We start from the raw sequence: 23,125 nt of genomic DNA, 5'->3' as shown, positions 1-23,125 counted from the left end.
AGTTTAGATTTTTCAGTTTCTGGATTTTTCAAATTTTGATTCGCAAGTATTCCAGTTTTCATTTTAAGTATGAAATAATAATGTAAATATAATATGGAGAATTTTTCCTGATTTTTCCAATTTTCAATTATTGGGTTTTAAAATTGTTTATTTATTCGACTTGTCAATTTTCGATTTTTAATTTAAAATTTTCGATTCTTCAAATTTTTCGTTTTATTTTTTTCTTTAATTACTCGAATTTTCAATTTTTCGTGTCTTTAGTTTTTCGATTTGCAATTTTTGGTTTCGGTTTTTTATTTTATTCGTTTTTTCAATTTTTCAATTTGTAATTTTTCGGGTTTCAATTCTTCATTTTTTTAAATTTTAGATCTTTCAGTTTCTCGATTGTTCAAATTTTGATTCGCAACTTTTCAGTTTTTTAATTTTTTTCTTTCTTCAATTTTCCGATGTACAACTATTGCGAGTTTTCATTTTAAATTTTCATTTTTTCGGTTTCACGTGTTCTCAGTTCAATTTTTGGATTTTTCCTTTCTTCGTGTCTTCAATTTATCGATTTTTCAATGTTCTGATTTTATAATTTTTCTTCTTTCGATGTTTAATTCTTCAATTCTTGGGTTTTCCAATTTTTCGGTTTTCAATTTTTCGTTTTTTCAATTTTTAATTTTTTTTTCAAATTTAGATTTTTCAATTTTTCGCGCTTCTTCAATTTTTGATTCAAAATTGTTCACTATTTTGGAATTTTTCCATTTTCAGATAGATTTTTATATTCAATTTGTTTGTTCTTTTTTCCAATTTTTCGATTTTGCAATTTTGCGTTTTTTTAGTTTTTGGGTTATTCAATTTTTACGATTTTTAGTTTACCACTACTTTTTGAATAAAAAAATGGGAAAATTACGAAACCGTAAAATTGAAAAATCAAAAATGAAAGAAGGATAAAGTATAAAATGAAAACTAAAAATTTAAAAATTGGAAATCAAGAACTAGAAAAATTGAGGAAACGAAAAGTTGAAAAAAAGAAAAATAAAAAATTGAGAAACTTAAAAATCGAAAAAGTGCAAAATGTACTGAAAATTAAAGAAATCGGAAAATCGGATCATTGGAAATTCAAAAATTGTAAAATTGAAAAATTGTGATATAAAATTGAGAAAACGAAAATTAAAAAATGGAGAAAACGAAAAATTAAAGTAAAGAACTTGAAAAATCCAAGAAACAAGAAACTGAAAAATAGAAAATTTAAGAAGCGAGAAACTGAAAAATGCAAAATGAAACACTGTAATATTGAAAAATTGTAAATTGAAAATTTGAAGAAACGAAAAATTGGAAAATTTGGAAATCCAGGAAAACGACAGACATACAGACGGAAACAGGCGACCACTTTTCCGTACTCTGAGTCTGTGAAACGTCGAGAACAGATGAAAGTGGCAACAACATGAAAATAATTCTTGAAAGACTCAAATAACTCTATTAAACTTATAAACAACAAACAAAAATTCTACTTGTGTAGGTATAAACTAGCACTCCATGAGCATAAATTGAAGAAAACCAGATCGAACGAACTTGCCACGGGCTACCCTGAAACAGTTCTGATCTCATTTATCTGTTTTCACACAACTTCAGCATTTTATTGCCTATTTACCCGTAACGACACTCCACAAAAAAAAAACAAACAAAAATAAATCCGGGTGACTTTCGCACAAGCAATTTATATAAATTCCGCAACACATTAATTACACACCGCCATTCTGTGTTTTCACCAGAAAACCTCATCATCATTGGCTATAATTAATCCGGCCAGCCCACATCTCCGTTTAAACAAACAGTAAAACTAGTAATTATTGTTTCTCCACATCATTTAAATGTCAATCCGGCGAATCTAAATTGTAAATTAGGCGCAAAGTTGCCGTGAACATACGAAATTCATTTCGGTTTTGGCACCCAAGTGTAAAGACAAGTGTAGGAACGTGTTTGATAAATTCGGTGCAGAGAAAAAGATGTATGTATCAAAGCGAGTTTTGCCGATCCCGATAAATAAAATACAAAGCTGGAGGCGTTCGGTGATTTTTGTGATGGACGTTGCGAAACCTGGTTCTGGGAGATGTCATTTTCACCAGAAAAGTCAACACCATTAGCTAATTAATTTAGCCAACTTGCGACGCTCAACAAACACTAAAACTAGTAATTATCGTTTTCTCCACGCCATTAGAAATGCTATTCGAATGAATCTGCATTTTAAATTAGAACCGAAATTGCCGAGATTAGATAGATGTTAATTTGAATTTTGGTAAAGTTTAACAAAAAATAACCACTTATTAAAACGCAAATTACTCGCTGGGTGAGTGTGGAATCGGATTTATTTAGGAGACCTTAGTGTTCGAAATTTACACCAGTTTAATATATTCTGGAGTCCTTCAAGGATCCCGCTGTGGTCACCTTTCTTTCTTATTATTCATTAACGATACACTAGATGTATTTCAAAATTTCTTTTCGTAAATCCATTTTATTTGTGAAATTTACATTTAATTCAGCTAAAATATTCAGTTTTGCAATTCTTGATTTAATCCAGAAAATAAATTGACTCGGTGATTTTTTTTTGAGACACTCTGTATAAGCAAATCTAAAAAATATCAATGGAATGAAAAATTATAGTACCTGCTAAAATAAGACCGATTCTGGCGAATGGCATACCCTCTAAGAAAAGAGAGGGCGGGTGGATGGAGCTAGTACCTGTTAAGACTGATTATGGCCAATGGCATATCTTCTAAGAAAAGAGAGGGTGGGTGGGGCTAGTACTTGCTACTATAAGACTAAACACTACTAAGAGTTGTCACTAGAATGAAGAGGGGGTGGGTGGGCGGGCCTACTGCTTGTTTATAAAAGACTCTCTAGGAAAAAGTTAAACTTAGCCCCGCCCACCCACCCGTTCTCTCTTTTTTCTTTTGAAATAAGAAATAAATCATATAACAAATAGTACAACAAAAAGGTTACGATTGGCGTTTTCTTACAGCCTAGTTTCTTTTAGTTATTTACCACTCCCACTCTGTAGAAGAACATATAATAAACCCCGCCCGCCCATCCGCCTCCATTTCGGTGATTACTTTTATATAAAAAAAAATACTACCCCAATTGAAGAGAAGAAAAAAAAGGAAACTTAAAACATGTATAAAATAGTAAATTTTGTAGAACAATATTTATTTTGCAATTAAACTCCGCCCTTGTATCTGGCAACGAATAAAAAATTTTCAACAACACCAAATACCATTTGATATTTTAAGTATTTTATTCTTCCATAACTACTTCAAAAACCTAATACAGGTGGCCCCTGAGATTCTTGCAAACTACTTCAAAAACAAAACAAAAGGCGTACTAGAGATTCTATAAAACTACTTCAAAACAAACACAAGAGATCCCCGAGATACTTAAAACTACTTCAAAAAGAAAACACAAGGAGTCCCCGAGATTCTTTCAAACTACTTCAAAAACAAACGACAAGGGACCCCCGAGATTCTTAAAACTACTTCAAAAACAAAACACAAGGAGTCCCCGAGATTCTTTCAAACTACTTCAAAAACAAACGACAAGGAACCCCCGAGATTCTTAAAACTACTTCAAAACCAAACGACAAGGGACCTCCGAGATTCTTACAACTACTTCAAAAACAAAACACAAGGAGTCTCCGAGATTCTTTCAAACTACTTCAAAAACAAACGACAAGGAACCCTCGAGATTCTTAAAACTACCTCAAAACCAAACCACAAGGGACTCCCGAGATTCTTAAAACTACTTCAGAAACAAAACACAATGAGTCCCCGAGATTCTATCAAACTACTTCAAAAACAAACGACAAGGGACCCCCGAGATTCTTAAAACTACTTCAAAACCAAATGACAAGGGACCCCCGAGATTCTTAAAAATACCTCAAAAACAAATGACAAGGGACCCCCGAGATTCTTTCAAGCTACTTTAGAAACAAAGGACAACGGACCCCCGAGATTCTTACAACTACTTCAAAAACAAATCACAAGGAGTCCCCGAGATTCTTTCAAACTACTTCAAAAACAAATCACAAGGAACCCTCGAGATTCTTAAAACTACCTCAAAACCAAACGACAAGGGACTCCCGAGATTCTTAAAACTACTTCAGAAACAAAACACAATGAGTCCCCGAGATTCTATCAAACTACTTCAAAAACAAACGACAAGGGACCCCCGAGATTCTTAAAACTACTTCAAAAACAAACGACAAAGAACCCCCGAGATTCTTAAAACTACTTCAAAACCAAACGACAAGGGACCCCCGAGATTCTTAAAACTATTTCAGAAACAAAACACAAGGAGTCCCCGAGATTCTTTCAAACTACTTCAAAAACAAACGACAAGGGACCCCCGAGATTCTTAAAACTACTTCAAAAACAAACGACAAGGGGCTCCCGAAATTCTTAAAACTACTTCAAAAACAAAACACAAGGAGTCCTCGAGATTCTTTCAAACTACTTCAGAAACAAACGACAAGGGACCCCCGAGATTCTCAAAACTACTTCAAAAACAAAACCCAAGGAGTCCCCGAGATTCTTTCAAACTTCTTCAAAAACAAACGACAAAGGACCCCCGAGATTCTTAAAACTACTTCAAAACCAAACGACAAGGGACCCCCGAGATTCTTAAAAATACTTCAAAAACAAATGGCAAGGGACCCTCGAGATTCTTTCAAGCTACTTTAGAAACAAAGGACAACGGACCCCCGAGATTCTTACAACCACTTCAAAAACAAATCACAAGGAGTCCCCGAGATTCTTTCAAACTACTTCAAAAACAAACGACAAGGGACCCCCGAGATTCTTAAAACTACTTCAAAACCAAAACACAAGGAGTACCCGAGAATCTTTCAAACTACTTCAAAAACAAACGACAAGGGACCCCCGAGATTCTTAAAAATACTTCAAAAAAAAAACGACAAGGGACCCCCGAGATTCTTTCAACCTACTTCAGAAACAAACGACAAGGGACCCCCGAGATTCTTAAAACTACTTCAAAAACAAAACACAAAGAGTCCCCGAGATTCATTCAAACTATATCAAAAACATACACAAAATAACACCGAGATTCTTAAAACTACTTCAAAAACAAACGATAAGGGGCTCCCGAAATTCTTAAAACTACTTCAAAAACAAAACACAAGGAGTCCTCGAGATTTTTTCAAACTACTTCAGAAACAAACGACAAGGGACCCCCGAGATTCTTAAAACTACTTCAAAAACAAAACACAAAAGAACCTCGAGATTCTTAAAACTACTTCAAAAATAAAATTCAAAAACTGCCCGAGATTCTTTCAAACTACTTCAGAAACAAACGACAAGGGACCCCCGAGATTCTTAAAACTACTTCAAAAACAAACGACAAGGAACCCCCGAGATTCTTAAAACTACTTCAAAACCAAACGACAAGGGACCCCCGAGATTCTTAAAACTACTTCAGAAACAAAACACAAGGAGTCCCCGAGATTCTTTCAAACTACTTCAAAAACAAACGACAAGGGACCCCCGAGATTCTTAAAAATACTTCAAAAAAAAAACGACAAGGGACCCCCGAGATTCTTTCAACCTACTTCAGAAACAAACGACAAGGGACCCCCGAGATTCTTAAAACTACTTCAAAAACAAACGACAAGGGACCTTGGAGATTCTTTTAAACTACTTCAGAAACAAACGACAAGGGACCTCCAAGATTTTTAAAACTACTTTAGAAACAAAAAACAAGGAGTCCCCTAGATTCTTTTAAACTACTTCAGAAACAAACGACAAGGGACTCCCAAGATTCTTAAAACTACTTCAAAAACAAAACACAAGGATTCCTCGAGATTCTTTCAAACTACTTCAAAAACTAACACAAAAGAACCCCGAAATCCTTGAAACTACTTCAAAAACATAACAAAATGGCTACCCGAGATTCTTTGAAAGTACTCCAATAACAAACGACAAAGGACCCCTGAGATTCTTAAAACCACTTCAGAAAAAAAACAAGGAGTCGCCGAGATCCTTAAAACTACCTCAGAAACAAAACGCAAGGAGACCCCCCAAGATTCCCTCAAACTACTTCAAAAACAAACGACAAGAGAGCCCCGAGATTCTTAAAACTACTTGAGAAACAAAACAGAAGGAGTCCCCGAGATTCTTTTAAACTACTTCAGAAACAAACGACAAGGGACCCCCAAGATTCTTAAAACTACTTTAGAAACAAAAAACAAGGAGTCCCCGAGATTCTTTTAAACTACTTCAGAAACAAACGACAAGGGACTCCCAAGATTCTTAAAACTACTTCAAAAACAAAACACAAGGATTCCTCGAGATTCTTTCAAACTACTTCAAAAACCAACACAAAAGAACCCCGAAATCCTTGAAACTACTTCAAAAACAGAACAAAATGGCTACCCTAGATTCTTTGAAAGTACTCCAATAACAAACGACAAAGGACCCCTGAGATTCTTAAAACCACTTCAGAAAAAAAACAAGGAGTCCCCGAGATCCTTAAAACTACTTCAGAAACAAAACGCAAGGAGAACCCCCAAGATTCCCTCAAACTACTTCAAAAACAAACGACAAGGGAGCCCCGAGATTATTAAAACTACTTCAAAAACTAAAAACAAGGAGTCTTCGAGATACTTTCAAACTACTTCAAAAACAAACACAAAAGAACCCCGAGAGCCTTAAAACTACTTCAAAAAGAGGACAAAATGGCTACCCGAGATTCCTTGAAAGTACTCCAAAAACAAACGACAAAGGACCCTCGAGAGTCTTTCAAACTACTTCAAAAACAAAACGAAAGAAGTCCCCGAAATTCTTTAAAATTAGGTCAAAAATCGGACATAAGTGGTCGCCGAGATTCTTTCAAATTACTTCAAACACAAAACATAATACGTCCCCGAGATCCTTAAAATTACTTCAGGAAAAAAACACAAGTACTCGTAGTCCCCGAGATTCTTTCAATTATGTCAAAAACAAACGGCGAGGGATCCCCAAGATTCTTAAAACTACTTAAAAAACAAACGACAAGGGACCCCCGAGATTCTTAAAAATACTTCAAAAACAAAACACAAGGAGCCCTCGAGATTCTTTCAAACAACTTCAAAAACAAACACAAAACAACCTCGAGATCCTTAAAACTACATCAAAAACACAATAAAATGGCTTCCTGAGATTCTTTGATACTACTCCAACAACAAACGACAAAGGATTTCCGAGATTCTTTCAAACTACTTCAAAAACAAAACAAAAGTGTTCCCCGAGATATCTTTAAAATTATACTTTAAGGTACATTTAAAATTATCAATCCAGAAAACACAATTACTGAAAAAATATTAACATTCAAAATTCGATATCCACTGATAAACAATTTTCAAATCGAGTGTCCAGGAAAGTCCTACCAAAATTTATTGCTACAAAAAGAAGACGAAATTTATTGTTTAAAAGAAAAAATTAACAAATTAAATTTAAAGAATTTAAAGATTAATAACAAACTGTCCAAAATGTTGGTTGGGTTGGAGTATTTACGTTTATATTTTATATTTTCCTTATTAGACATTCTATTTTTTGTATTTTTATCTGATACCTACGTTTTATATAATTGTAATGTGGCGAATAAAACATTAGTATCACTATCACTATAAATGAAGAAAAATCCCTTGAAATATGGGGTGTAGATCGAATAATTAATAGAAGGAAAATAACAAATTATCTGTTTTTAATTAACAGTATTAAGAGTAGTCACCAGAATGAAGAGGGGGTGAGTGGGCGGGCCTACTGCTTGTCTATAAAAGACTCTCTAGGAAAAAGTTAAACTTAGCCCCGCCCACCCACCCGTTCTCTAATATGGATTTTGCAACTAACTCCTCCTCTCTATCTGACAACGAAGAAAAAATTCATCCATCACATCATTTTCTTAGTGTATACCATTTGATATTTAAAGTACTTTTATTATAAGCCCCACCCATAGTTTGCACACTTTAGACAGGATACATTCCGCAAAATTTTGAGCTGACGTCATTAATTTTTTAGAGGGGATAAGTAAATATATTTTGATTAAACATTTATCGTGCTTATCATAACTTTAAAACATCTGCAAGATTCCAAGGCATTCGGTTTTGCAGATTCAAATTTAAATTGCAAAATCCAAAACCTGGACGTTTCGGGTAAAAACTCAATACGGAATCATAAACTACATATGTAGGACTATGTTAATTAGAATAACTTTAATTTTTTTCTAAAATCTGATCAGTATTTCTAAAAAATATTTGCTGGTTCCACCGACTTTTCAGAATTTTTGGGATTGTTTTGCTTAAATTATTCCATTACAAGTAGAAGTACCGAGATGATATATTTTTATAACCGTTTTCCGTTAATTAAAGTTTATTATTACGATTTGTACTGCTGATGCTGTCCATTATACATTTCAAAATCGGGCAGGTGTTCCATGCGCTCATTCAGGCTTGCACAGACGATAAATCGAATTAAATCTTCCGTTTTAACAGAACTACTGCATCCAAACAATTAATTTCAACTGGCTTAACTTTACCTTTCTTAAAGATTTTTAATGTACTTTGTTACAATTGGGTGGTTTACTAAGTACTTAATAATTTTAGAAATGTCGGACTTACCCTCTTTACGCACTTTCAACTCGTTAACCTTCAGGTCTTCTTTTTTATTCCTGAGAGAACGCGAATTTTAATGTTGTTTCGATTAGTTGCTGAAGATAGACGAAAGATGCATACAAATTGACGAGTTTTATCTAGCAATTTATCATATTTTTTTTTTAGAAATTTTCTTTCATTGTGAGAGCTAGTAACCCATTTTTTACGTAACCTTAGGCAAAACTTCCGCATAATGAATTTGGACTTTTGAATGTGAAAAAAAGATTGTCTATTGAAAAACAACTTTATTAAAAATATTGCACTAACTGAGATACATTTGGTAAAAATATATTACAAAAGGAACATAAAAACGCTCATTTACAATATCGTACATAATTACATCAAAATAAAAACAGAGAACAAGAAGGAACAAGTCAATAAATATGTAAAAAAATAACAACCAGCTTAAACTTGCACATATTCTAAAAACTTGTTAGCGTTAATACTGTGTGCTTAAGTAAGTAAAGTAAATAATTGCACTGATCCCTCCAACCGCACTGTACCGATTATTGCACTGTATTCCGATATCACAAAGTCATAGAGAAGCGCACCGATTACACTAACCTACAATTAAAAATATCGACACAGATATTGCACGTCTGGATATTCTTAATATCTAATATTGCACGATCTAGGCAAACCCAGCCCGCCTTCAAGACCATCATCTTGATCTAACTCTAGAATAAATAAATAAATAGAACAGACCATATCACAATCAGTCCCTCTGCAGCAGCTCGTGCAGAGCGGCGATGTACGTCTGTGCCATCTGCAGCGTCTCGAACTTGGACAGCTTCCTGTCGTTCCCCAGCGACGGCACCACGTCCCTCAGCCTGTCGAAGGCGTCGTTCAAGCTGTTCATCCTCCTGCGCTCCCGCGCGTTCGCCGCCAGCCGCCGCTTCTTCATCACCTCCATGCCGGCCTGCGCCGCCGCCCCCTTCTTGGCGTCCTTCTTGTACTTGCACGGCGCCCGGTAGAACTCCTGGCTGCCGTAGCCGCCCCCGTCCGACTTGTACCCGTACACGTTGTTGTTCTCCCCGTAGTGGCCCCAGCTCTCCTGCTTGTAGTAGTTGGGGGTGTAGGGCTGCGACGACATGCCCGGGTCCGAGGAGATGGACATGGGGCTGGACAGGCTCAGGGGGTGGCAGCCCGGCGAGCCCCGCGGCGACAGGCACCCGTCGGAGGACGACTCGTGGTTCTGCTGGTAGTAGTCGTTCTGGTGCAGGAACATTTCGCGTCTTCCATCACATCACACCGAGGAGCGGCGCGTGCTGGCACTGTTTATGTTCCGGTTCTTGGCTAAGTGGTTCACTCGCGGATAACAGGTTCTTGGACGGATGCTGCCAGGGCTCGCGGCGGACTGGAGATGACGAGCGTGTGCTAGGTGTTAAATCAAAGAAGTGGTAGCGGTCGAGGCTTTGCCATTGCCACTGTCGAGGATGGAGGTGAGGCCGGCGCTAGAGGTGTGCGATGGGATTTTTTCTGCGAATGGGGGACGGGTTGGCGGCTGGGGAAGGCGGAAGCGAGGTGGCGAGCGAGGGCAGGGGAAGACCGGAGAGTGAATCTCCTAGTTTTGGTACAGCAGGTGCAAGAACGACTAGAGAAGGCAGGAATTTTTACAACTATTTCATTTATTTCACTTAATTTAGTACCAAGAAGTGAGGTCCGGCCTTTAGATCCTTCTTCTTACTTCCCGAGCGTAAGCTAAGGAACTATTTCAATGCAGTACCTCGGGCGACTGGATATTTTCATGTTTTCTCGACGTTTAATTGAATCTTTTCTACGGACGGGTTTTTCCAAGACTTCATTTATGGACAAGGCCGGATGTTGTAAACATAGATAGATAGATAGTCCTGCAAATGTATTTAACGAGGGGTTGGAAGAGATGGAAAACCTAAAATGGATTTGTAAGTATATATTTCATTCTTCGATTTCCAAATTCATTCATCATTGGTCTACGAACTTGGCGACACAGCAGTAATATTACGAATAATTAAAATCTGGACGGACTTTACAACGAATAAGTGAAGAAAGTTCTTGGACATTTTAACGATTTAATACAATATGTTCCCGAATGACAAAATTTACATTTCAAATGGTTAAAAAACACTCACCCAAATTTGTCACCAACTATGAAATGACGTAATTTCCAAATTTTACAATAGTGTATGTAATTTAAATTTTATATCCTCCGTTTACGTTTTATGAATCCGTGTTGAGTTTTTACCTTAGACGTCATGATTTTTGGGAAAAAATCAACAACATTTTCCAATTTATAGTTATTGGAAGCGTGTTAAATAGTTAGTCAAATTGTCGATTTTTCAAATTTTGACGTTTCTAAATTTCCAGCTTTTCGATTTGTGAACTAATCTTTTTTTTATTTTCTCAATTCTCGACTTTCGATTTTTTAAGATTCCGATTTTTCGACTTTCTTTCAGTTTTGGGATTTTTCAATATTTCGATTTTCCGACTATTCGATTTTTGGACTCCTGAATTTTTTGATTTCTGGATTTTCAATATTTCGTTAAGCTTTATATTTTTCAATTTTTCGTTGTTTTAATTTTGCAATTGTTATAACTCTAGGTTTTTCGATGTCTCGAGATTTCAGTTCTTCTATATTTCAATTTTTCAATTGTCGGGCGTTTTAAATTTTCGATTTTTTCATTTTTTTTTTCACGTCTTGATTTATCAATTTTTCGATTTCGAACTTTTCGTCTCAGCTTTCTCGATCCTCTGATTTTCCGATTTCTCGATTTCTCAGTTTTTGAATTTTTCGATGTTTTGATTTTTCGACTACTTTATAGTTCGATTTCTCAATTTTCCGGTGTTTCGGTGATACGATTTCTCAAATTTTGTCCTCTTCAATTTTAGAAATTTTTGAAATTTTGATGTTTCTAAATTTTCAGCTCTCCGATTTCTGTACCAATCTTTTTTTTATTGTCCCAATTCTCGACTTCCCAAAGTTTCGATTTTTAAGCTTCCGATTTTTCGGCTTTGCCTTTCAGTTTTTCGATTTCTCACTTTTCCAATTTTTTAATTTCTCAATTTTTTGGATATTTCTTTCAGTTTTGTTATTTTTCAATATTTCGATTTTTGGACTTCTCAATTTCTCGATCCTCTGATTTTTTGATTTGTCGATGTCGCGGTTTTTGAATTTTTCGATGTTTCGATTATTTGATTTCTTCGTTTTTTGATTTTTTACTTTTGGCCTTTTCAATTTATTGATGTTTCGATTTTTCAGTTATATAATTTTTAGATTTTTCACTTTATTAAATTCTGGAGTTTCGATTTCTCGACTTTTTATTTTTTTGATTTTTAAAATTTAGATTTTCGATTTTTTTTTTTTTGCTATACATATTTAAATTGTTCAGTGTTTTAAATTTTAAATTTTTCGATTTCTCGATTTCTTGATTTTTCAGTTCTTCACTATTTCTGTTTCTCAATTTTTCGATTTTTCGACTTCTCGACTTTTCGACTTCTCGAGTTCTCGATCTTTTGATTTTTCGATTTCTCGATTTTTGAACTATCCGATTTTTTTAATTTTCGAGTTTCGATTTGTTGAATTTTAAATTTTAGATTTTCGAAGTTTTGTTTTTTGGATTTCTCTATTTTTCAATTTAACGATATTTTAATTTTTCCATGTTTTAAATTTTCGATTTTTCAGTTCTTCAATATTTTTTAATTTTTCAAATTATGACGTTTCTGAATTTTCAGTTTTCCGATTTCTCGATTACTCTATTTTTTGATTTTCCCATTTCTCGACTTCCCAAAATTTCGATCTTTCAATTCTCCAATACTTCAATTTTTCGATTTTTTAAGTTTGCGATTTCTCGACTTAGCTTTTTTGACTTTTTTTATGTCCCAATTTTTTGATATTTCGTTCAATTTTGTGATTTTTCAGTTTTTCGATTCTTCTATTTTTCTCAATTTTTCAATTTTTCGATATCGACTTTTCAGTTTTACGTTTTTTAAACTTTAAATTTTTAAATTGGTCGATTTTTCAGTTCTTCACTATGTTTTAAATTTTGACGTTCATGAATTTTAAGTGTTCCGACTTCTCCTGTTTTTTGATTTCCCCATTTCTCGACTTCCCTAAGTTTCAATTTTTCAATTCTTCAATTTTTTCGATTTTTCAGGTTTTTGATTTTTTAATTTTTTGATTTTTTAAGTTTGCGATTTTTCGACTTTGGTTTTTGACTTTTCGATTTCCCAATTTTTCAATATTTTATTAATTATATAATTTACGGATATTTCGTTCAATTTTGTGATTTTTCAGTTTTTCGATTCTTTAATGTTTCTTCTATTTCTCAATTTTTGGATATTTCAGTTTTGGGATTTTTTTGTATTTCGACTTTTCTCGACTTTTTACTTTTTGAATTTTCAATATTTCGTTTCTTGAACTTCAGGCTTTTCAATTTTTTGATCGTTTTATACTTTGATTTCTCAAAGTTTCAACTTTCCGATATTTTAATTTTTCATTTTTTTTTGATTTGTCGGTTTTTTGATTTTTTACTTTTCGGCTTTTCGATTTTTCAGTGTTTTGATTTTTGAGGTATCCGATTTTTTCAATTTGCCAATTTTTTAAGTTTTCGACTTTCGATTTCTAGATTTGTTGATTTTTCAGTTTTGCGATTTTTAAATTTTCGATTTTTCAATTTTTTGAGATCTCGATTTATCGAGATGCGGTTGGTTCGATGTTCTGATTGTTCAATCTCTTGATTTATCAATTTTTCCATTTTTAACTTTTTGATTTTTCGATTTCTCGATGTCTCAGTTTTAAATTTTTCGATGTTTCGATTTTTCCATTCGTCGGTTTATTGATTTTTTACTTTTCGGCTTTTCGATTTTTCGATGTTTTGATTTTTGAGTTATCCGATTTTTTTCAATTTTTCATTTTTTTTTTGTTTCATTGAATCTTTTCTACGGACGGGTTTTTCCAAGACTTCATTTATGGACATGGCCTTAAGGCCGGATGTTGTAAATATAGATAGTTCTGCAAATGTATTTAACGATGGGTTGGAAGAGATGGAAAACCTAAAATGGATTTGTAAGTATAGGTATATTTCATTCTTTGATTTCCAAATTCATTCATCATTGGTCTACGAACTTGGCGACACAGCAGTAATATTACGAATAATTAAATTCTGGTCGGACTTTACAACGAATAAGTGAAGAAAGTTCTTGAACATTTTAACGATTTAATACATAATGTTCCCGAATGACAAAATTTATATTTCAAATGCCTAAAAAACACTCACCCAAATTTGTCACCAACTATGAAATGACGTAATTTCCAAATTTTACAATAGTCTATGTAATTTAAATTTTATATCCTCCGTTTACGGTTTTAATAATAATAATAATAATAATAATAATAATAATAATATAGTTTTTGGAAGCATGTTAAATTGTTAGTCAAAATTTATTCGTTCATGCTCCCAGGAATTGATAATGATATCTTACAATTTTGTCGAATAAATGTTATTTAAATGTTAAAAAGTAGCATAGTCCTGAACTTGTGGCTATTGAGATTTTTCGACTTTTCGATTTCTCGATTTTTCAATATCTTAATTTTAATTTTTCCATTCTTCAAATTTTCGATTTCTCGGTTTTTTATTTTTCAATTTCTCAATTTTCGGCTTTCCGATTTCTGAACTAATCTTTTTTATTTTCCCAATTCTCGATTTCCCAAAGTTTCGATGTTTTAAGCTTCCCATTTTTCGACTTTGCTTTTCAGTTGTCCGATTTCTCACTTTTCCAATTTTTTAATTTTTCAATTTTTTGGATATTTCTTTCAGTTTTGGGATTTTTCAAAATTTCGATTTCTTAATTTTTCGTTGTTTTAAGTTTTCACTTGTTAAAATTCTAGGTTTTTCGATTTTTCGAGTTTTCAATTCTTCTATGTTTCAATTTTTACAATTGTTCGGATTTTTAAATTTTTGAATTTTCCAATTTCTCTTTTTTAAATTTTTCAATTTTCTTTGATTTCTCGATTTGTCGAATTCAGATGTCCTCTAATTTTTCGATTTCTGGATGTCTCAGTTTTTGAATTTTTCGATGTTTAGATTTTTGGAGTGCAGTGTTTTAAATTTTAGATTTTTCGATTTCTCGATGTCTTGATTTTTCAGTTCTTCAGTAATTCTGTTTTTCAATTTTTCAAATTTTGACCTTGCTAAATATTCAGTTTTCCAATTTCTCAGTTAATCTATTTTTTATTTTCCCATTGCTAGATTTTTCAGTTTTTCAATTCTTCGATTTTTCGAATTTGCTTTTTAGTTTTTCAATTTCTCAATTTTCCATTTTTTTTACTTTTTAATCGTTGGATATTTAGATCAGTTCTGAGATTCTCCAATGTTTTGATTTTTCAATTTTTTATTTTTTGGATTTTCAGTTTTTCGTTTTTTAAACTTTAGATATTTAAATTTTTCGGCTAGTTTATAGTTCGATTTCTCAATTTTCCGGTGTTTCAATGATACGATTTCTCAATTTTTGTCCTCTTCAATTTTAGAAATTTTTGAAATTTTGACGTTTCTAAATTTTCAGCTCGCCGAGTTCTGCACCAATCTTTTTTTATTGTCCCAATTCTCGACTTCCCAAAGTTTCGATTTTTAAGCTTCCGATTTTTCGGTTTTGCTTTTCAGTTTTTTGATTTCTCACTTCCAATTTTTTAATTTCTCAATTTTTTGGATATTTCTTTCCGTTCATATTTCGATTTTTGGACTTTTCAATTCCTCGATCCTCTGATTTTTCGATTTGTCGATGTCTCAATTTTTGAATTTTTCGATGTTTCGATTTTTCGATTTCTCTGTTTTTCGATTTTTTTTTTACTTTGGGACTTTTCAGTTTTTCGATTTTCCAATTTTTTGATATTTCGATTCTTCAGTTAACCGATTTTTAAATTTTTCACTTTTTTAAATTCTGGAGTTTCGATTTTTCGATTTTTCATTTTTTGATTTTAGAAATTAGATTTTGGAATTTTTTTTTTTTGATTTATTGCGATATTTTAATTGTTCAGTGTTTTATATTTTAGATTTTTAGATTTCTCGATTTCTTGATTTTTTATTTCTTCAGTATTTCTCTTTTCAATTTTTCAAATTTTGACCTTGCCATATATTCAGTTTTCCAATTTCTCAATTAATCTATTTTTGATTTTCCCATTTCTCAACTTTTCAGTTTTTCAATTCTTCGATTTTTCGACTTTGCTTTTTGGTTTTCCAATTTCTCAATTTTCCAATTATTTGATTTCTTAATCTTTGAATATTTCCTTCAGTTTTGAGATTCTCCAATGTTTTGATTTTTCAATTTTTTATTTTTTGGATCTTCAATTTTTCGTGTTTTAAACTTTAGTATAGATTTTTCAATTTTTCAACTATTTTATATTTCGATTTCTCAAATTTTCAACTTTTCGATATTTTAATTTTTCAATTTTTAAAACCCTAGATTTTTCAATTTTTCGAGTTTCCATTTATATTTTAATTTTTCAATTTTCCAAATTTTTTAAATTTTCGATTTTTTAATTTCTGGAATTTCGATTTATCGAGATTCGGATGTTTCGATGTTTAGATTGTTCAATCTCTCGATTTATCAATTTTTCCATTTTTAGCGTTTCGATTTTTCGATTTTGGCCTATTTCAGTTTCTCCATTTTTCGATTTTTCGACTTCTCGAGTTCTCGATCTTTTAATTTTTCGACTTCTCGATGTCGCAGTTTTTGTATTTTTCGACGTTTCGATTTTTCGATTTTTCGATATCTTGATTTTTGAATTATCCGATTTTTTCAATTTTCGAGTTTCGATTTGTTGAATTTTCAGTTCTTCGATTTTTAAATTTTAGATTTTCGAATTTTTATTTTTTGATTTTTTGTTGTTTGGATTTCTCAATTTTTCAATTTTACGATATTTTAATTTTTCAATGTTTTAAATTTTCGATTTTTCAGTTCTTCAATATTTTTTAATTTTTCAAATTAGGACGTTTCTGAATTTTCAGTTTTCCGATTCCTCGATTAATCTATTTTTCGATTTTTCCATTTCTCGACTTCCCAAAGTTTCGATCTTTCAATTCTTCAGTTCTTCAATTTTTCGATTTTTTAAATTTGCAATTTTTCGATTTAGCTTTTTTGACTTTTTTTATATCCCAATTTTTTGATATTTCGTTCAATTTTGTGATTTTTCAGTTTTCGATTCTTCTATTTTTCTTCAATTTTTAAATTTTTCGATATTTGAGTTTTGGGATTTTTTAGTAGTTCGACTTTACAGTTTTACGTTTTTTAAACTTTAGATTTTTAAATTGTTCGATTTTTCAGTTCTTCAATGTTTTAATTTTTCAAATTTTCACGTTTATGAATTTTCAGTTTTCCGACTTCTCAATTAATCTGTTTTTTGATTTCCCCATTTCTCGATTTCCCAAAGTTTCAATTTTTCAGTTCTTCAGTTCTTCAATTTTTCGATTTTTAGGTTTTTGATTTTCTAAGTTTGCGATTTTTCGACTTTGCTTCTTGACTTTTCGATTTCCCAATTTTTCAATATTTTATTAATTCCCCTATTTATGGATATTTCGTTCAATTTTGTGATTTTTCAGTTTTTCGATTCTTTAATGTTTCTTCTATTTTTCAATTTTTGGATATTTCAGATTGGGATTTTTTAATATTTCGACTTTTCTCGGCTTTTTACTTTTTGAATTTTCAATTTTTCGTTTCTTGAACTTTAGGTTTTTCAATTTTTTGATCGTTTTATACTTTGATTTCTCAAAGTTTCAACTTCCCCATATTTTAATTTTTCAATTTTTAAAATTCTGGATTTTTCAACTTCTCGAATTTTCAGTTCTTCTCTATTTTAATTTTTCAAGCTTCCGAATTTTTAAATTTAATTTAATGTTTTGATTGTTCAATCTCTCGATTTATCAATTTTTCCATTTTTAACCTTTTGATTTTTCCATTTCTAGATGTCTCAGTTTTTTAATGTTTCGATTTGTCCATTGTCGGTTTTTTGATTTTTTAATTTTCGGCTTTTCGATTTTTCGATGTTTTGATTTTTGAGTTATCCGATTTTTTCAGTTTGCCAATTTTTTTAATTTTCGACTTTCGATTTCTAGATTTGTTGATTTTTCAGTTTTGCGATTTTTAAATTTTCGATTTTTCAATTTTTTGAGATCTCGATTTATCGAGATGCGGATGGTTCGATGTTCTGATTGTTCAATCTCTTGATTTATCAATTTTTCCATTTTTAACGTTTTGATTTTTCGATTTCTCGATGTCTCAGTTTTAAATTTTTGGATGTTTCGATTTTTCCATTTGTCGGTTTTTGATTTTTTACTTTTCGGCTTTTCGATTTTTCGATGTTTTGATTTTTGAGTTATGCGATTTTTTCAATTTTTCATTTTTTTTTGTTTAATTGAATCTTTTCTACGGACGGGTTTTTCCAAAACTTCATTTATGGAGACGGCCTTAAGGCCGGATGTTGTAAATATAGATAGTTCTGCAAATGTATTTAACGAGGGGTTGGAAGAGATGGAAAACCTAGAATGGATTTGTAAGTATATATTTCATTCTTCGATTTCTAAATTCATTCATCATTCGTCTACGAATTTGGCGTCACAGCAGTAATATTACGAATAATTAAAATCTGGTCGGACTTTACAACGAATAAGTGAAAAAAGTTCTTGAACATTTTAACGATTTAATACATAATGTTCCCGAATGACAAAATTTATATTTCAAATGCCTAAAAAACACTCACCCAAATTTGTCACCAACTATGAAATGACGTAATTTCCAAATTTTACAATAGTGTATATTTTCCAATTTATAGTTATTGGAAGCATGTTCAATTGTTAGTCAAAATTTATTCATTCATGCTCCCAGGAATTGATAATGATATCTTACAATTTTGCCGAATAAATGTTATTTAAATGTTAAAAAGTAGCATAGTCCTGAACTTGTGGCTATAGAGATTTTTCGACTTTTCGATTTCTCGATTTTTCAATATCTTAATTTTAATTTTTCTATTCTTCAAATTTTCGATTTCTCGGTTTTTTATTTTTCAATTTCTCCATTTTCGTGTGTTTCAATGATACGATTTCTCAATTTTGTCGATTTTTCAATTTTTCGGCTTTCCGATTTCTGAACTAATCTTTTTTATTTTCCCAATTCTCGATTTCCCAATGTTTCGATGTTTTAAGCTTCCCATTTTTCGACTTTGCTTTTCAGTTGTCCGATTTCTCACTTTTCCAATTTCTTAATTTTACATTGTTTTAAGTTTCCACTTGTTAAAATTCTAGGTTTTTCGATTTCTCGAGTTTTCAGTTCTTCTATGTTTCAATTTTTACAGTTGTTCGGATTTTTAAATTTTTGAATTTTCGAATTTCTCTTTTTTTAAATTTTTCGATTTTTCAGTTTTTTGATTTCTCGATTTGTCAAATTCAGATGTTTCGACGTTTTGATTGTTTAATTTCTCGATCCTCTGATTTTTCTATTTCTGGATGTCTCAGTTTTTGAATTTTTCGATGTTTAGATTTTTGGATATCTAGATTTTTCGATTTTTTACTTTTGGGCTTTTCAATTTTTCGATTTTCCAATGTTTTGATGTTTCGATTCTTCAGTTACCTGATTTTTAAGTTTTTCACTTTTTTAACTTCTGGAGTCTCGATTTCTAGATTTTTCATTTTTTCGATTTTTAAAATTTAGATTTGCGAATTTTTTTTTTATGTTTTGCGATATTTTAATTGTTCAGTGCTTTAAATTTTAGATTTTTCGATTTCTCGATGTCTTGATTTTTCAGTTCTTCAGTAATTCTGTTTTTCAATTTTTCAAATTTTGACCTTGCTAAATATTCAGTTTTCCAATTTCTCAGTTAATCTATTTTTTATTTTCCCATTGCTAGATTTTTCAGTTTTTCAATTCTTCGATTTTTCGAATTTGCTTTTTAGTTTTTCAATTTCTCAATTTTCCATTTTTTTTACTTTTTAATCTTTGGATATTTAATTCAGTTCTGTGATTCTCCAATGTTTTGATGTATCAATTTTTTATTTTTTGTATTTTCAGTTTTACGTTTTTTAAACTTTACATATTTCAATTGTTCGACTACTTTATAGTTCGATTTCCCAATTTTCCGGTGTTTCAATGATACGATTTCTCAATATTTGTCCTCTTCAATTTTAGAAATTTTTCAAATTTCGACGTTTCTAAATTTTCAGCTTTCCGATTTTTGTACCAATCTTTTTTTTATTGTCCCAGTTCTCGACGTTCCAAAGTTTCGATTTTTAAGCTTCCGATTTTTCGGCTTTGCTTTTCAGTTTTTCCATTTCCCACTTTTCCAATTTTTTAATTTCTCAAATTTTTGGGTATTGCTTTCAGTTTTGGGATTTTTCAATATTTCGATTTTTCGACTTTTCGATTTTTAGACTCCTGAGTTTTTTGATTTCTAGATTTTCGATATTTCCTTAAGCTTTATATTTTTCAATTTTTCGATTGTTTTATATTTCGATTTCTTAATTTTTCGTTTTTCAATTTTTCAATTGTCCGGATTTTTATATTTTTAATTTTTCCAATTTTTCTTTTTTAAAATGTTTCCATTTTTCAATAATTTTTTGATTTCTCGATTTATCGAATTCAGTTGTTTCGACGTTTTGATTGTTCATCTTTTCGATTTTTAACTTTTCTTCTCAGGTTTCGACTCCTCAATTTCTCGATCCTCTGATTTTTCGATTTCTCGGTTTTTCGATTTTTTACTTTTGGGTTTTTCAATTTATCGATTTTCCAATTTTTTGATGATTCGATTTTTCAGTTATCTAATTTTATAAATTTTTCACTTTTTTAAATTCTAGAGTTTCGATTTCTCGATTTTTAATTTTTTCGATTTTCAAAATTTAGATTTTCGATTTTTTTTACGATATTTTAGTAGTTCAGTGTTTGTTTCAAAGTTTGGATTTCTCGATTTTGTGATTTTTCAGTTCTTCAATTCTTCGGTTTTTCGACTTTGCTTTTTTGGTTTTTCAATTTCTCAATTCTCCATTTTTTTAATTTCTCAATCTTTGGATATTTCTTATAGTTTTTGGATTCTCCAATGTTTTGATTCCTTGACTTTTCGATTTTTCGACTGTTTTATACTTCGATTTCTTAATTTTTCAATTGTCTGGATTTTTATATTTTTAATTTTTCCAATTTTTCGTTTTTAAAATTTTTCGATTTTTCAATAAATTTTTGATTTCTCAATTTATCGAATTCAGTTGTTTCGACGTTTCGGTTGTTCAATTTTTCGATTTGTAACTTTTCTTCTCAGGTTTCGACTCCTCAATTTCTCGATCCTCTGATTTTTCGATTTCTCGGTTTTTCAATTTTTTACTTTTGGGTTTTTCAATTTTTCGATTTTCCAATTTTTTGATGTTTCGATTTTTCAGTTATCTAATTTTATAAATTTTTCACTTTTTTAAATTCTAGAGTTTCGATTTCTCGATTTTTAATTTTTTCGATTTTCAAAATTTAGATTTTCGATTTTTTTTACGATATTTTAGTAGTTCAGTGTTTGTTTCAAAGTTTGGATTTCTCGATTTTGTGATTTTTCAGTTCTTCAATTCTTCGGTTTTTCGACTTTGCTTTTTTGGTTTTTCAATTTCTCAATTCTCCATTTTTTTAATTTCTCAATCTTTGGATATTTCTTATAGTTTTTGGATTCTCCAATGTTTTGATTCCTTGACTTTTCGATTTTTCGACTGTTTTATACTTCGATTTCTTAATTTTTCAATTGTCTGGATTTTTATATTTTTAATTTTTCCAATTTTTCGTTTTTAAAATTTTTCGATTTTTCAATAAATTTTTGATTTCTCAATTTATCGAATTCAGTTGTTTCGACGTTTCGGTTGTTCAATTTTTCGATTTGTAACTTTTCTTCTCAGGTTTCGACTCCTCAATTTCTCGATCCTCTGATTTTTCGATTTCTCGGTTTCTCGATTTTTTACTTTTGGGCTTTTCAATTTTTCGATTTTCCAATTTTTTGATGCTTCGATTTTTCAGTTATCTGATTTTTTAATTTTTCACTTTTTTAAATTCTAGAGTTTCGATTTCTCGATTTTTTATTTTTTCGATTTTCAAAATTTAGATTTTCCATTTATTTTTATTCATTGCAATATTTTAATTGTTCAATGTGTCAATGTTTAGATTTCTCGATTTCTCGATCTTTTTGATTTTTCAGTTCTTTAATTCTTCGATTTCTCGACTTTCCTTTTTTGGTTTTTTCAATTTCTCAATTTTCCAATTTTTTAATTTCTCAATCTTGGGATATTTGTTTCAGTTTTGGGATTCTCCAATATTTTGATTCCTTGACTTTTCGATTTTTCGAGTTTTCAGTTCTACTATATTTCAATTTTTCAATTGTCCGAATTTTAAAATTTTTGATTTTGCCAATTTTTCTTTTTTAAAATTTCTCGATTTTTTGATTTTTTGATTTCTCGATTTTTAGAGTTCAAATGTTTTGACCTTTCGACTCCTCAATTTCTCGATCCTGTGACTTTTCGATTTGTCGATGTCTCAGTTTTTGAGTTTTTTGATGTTTCGATTTCTTAGTTATTCGATTTTTAAATTTTCCACTTTTTAAAATTCTGTATTTTTCAACTTGACTTAAATTTCCCAATTTATAGATATTTCGTTCATTTTTGTAATTTTTTGGTTTTTCGAGTCTTCAATTTTTCTTCTATTTTTCAAGTTTTCGAATATTTAAATTTTCGATTTTTCAATTTCTTAAGACCTCGTTTTATCGAGATGCGGATGGTTCGATGTTTTTATTGTTCAATCACTCGATTTATCAATTTTTTCATTTTTAACTTTTTGATTTTTCGAGTTCTGGTTGTATCAGTTTTTTAATTTTTCGATGTTTCGATTTGTCGGTTTTTTGATTTTTTACTTTTCGGCTTTTCGATTTTTCGATGTTTTTATTTGATTTTTCAATTTTCTAATTTTCTAAATTTCCCAGTTTCGATTTCTCGATTTGTTGATTTTTCAGTTTTTCGATTTTTAAATTTTAGATTTTCGAATTTTTATCTTTTTAATTTTTCGATTTTTCGATTTTTCAGTTCTTCAATATTTTTTAATTTTCCAAATTTTGACGTTTCTGAATTTCCTGTTTTCCAATTTATCAGTTAATCTATTTTATGGTTTTCCCATTTATCGACTTCCCAAAGTTTCAATTTTTCAGTTCTTCAATTTTTTGACTTTTCAATTTTTCGATTTTTTAAGTTTGCGATTTTTCGACTTTGCTTTTTGACTTTTCGATTTCCCAATTTTTCAATATTTTATTAATTCCCCTATTTATGGATATTTCGTTCAATTTTGTGATTTTTCAGTTTTCGATTCTTTAATGTTTCTTCTATTTTTCAATTTTTGGATATTTCAGATTGGGATTTTTTAATATTTCGACTTTTCTCGACTTTTTACTTTTTGAATTTTCAATTTTTCGTTTCT

General features: G+C 30.9%; 1 protein-coding gene across 1 annotated transcript; it reads right to left on the bottom strand.

Moving 5' to 3' along the window:
• Positions 1-8,930: 8,930 nt before the first annotated feature.
• On the bottom strand, positions 8,931-10,590 carry LOC135131420 (transcription factor Atoh7-b-like). The gene has a single exon (XM_064059169.1). It carries the CDS (start codon positions 9,906-9,908, stop codon positions 9,396-9,398), a length of 513 nt encoding a protein of 170 aa, XP_063915239.1. The 5' UTR covers positions 9,909-10,590; the 3' UTR covers positions 8,931-9,395.
• Between the last annotated feature and the right edge of the window lie 12,535 nt (positions 10,591-23,125).

The sequence above is a fragment of the Zophobas morio genome, unplaced genomic scaffold (genome assembly GCF_036711695.1).
Source record: "Zophobas morio isolate AGI-343-1 ecotype UQ-CSIRO unplaced genomic scaffold, CSIRO_AGI_Zmor_V1 ptg000020l, whole genome shotgun sequence".
NCBI lineage: Eukaryota > Metazoa > Arthropoda > Insecta > Coleoptera > Tenebrionidae > Zophobas > Zophobas morio.
This window is presented reverse-complemented; position numbering and strand designations above follow the sequence as displayed.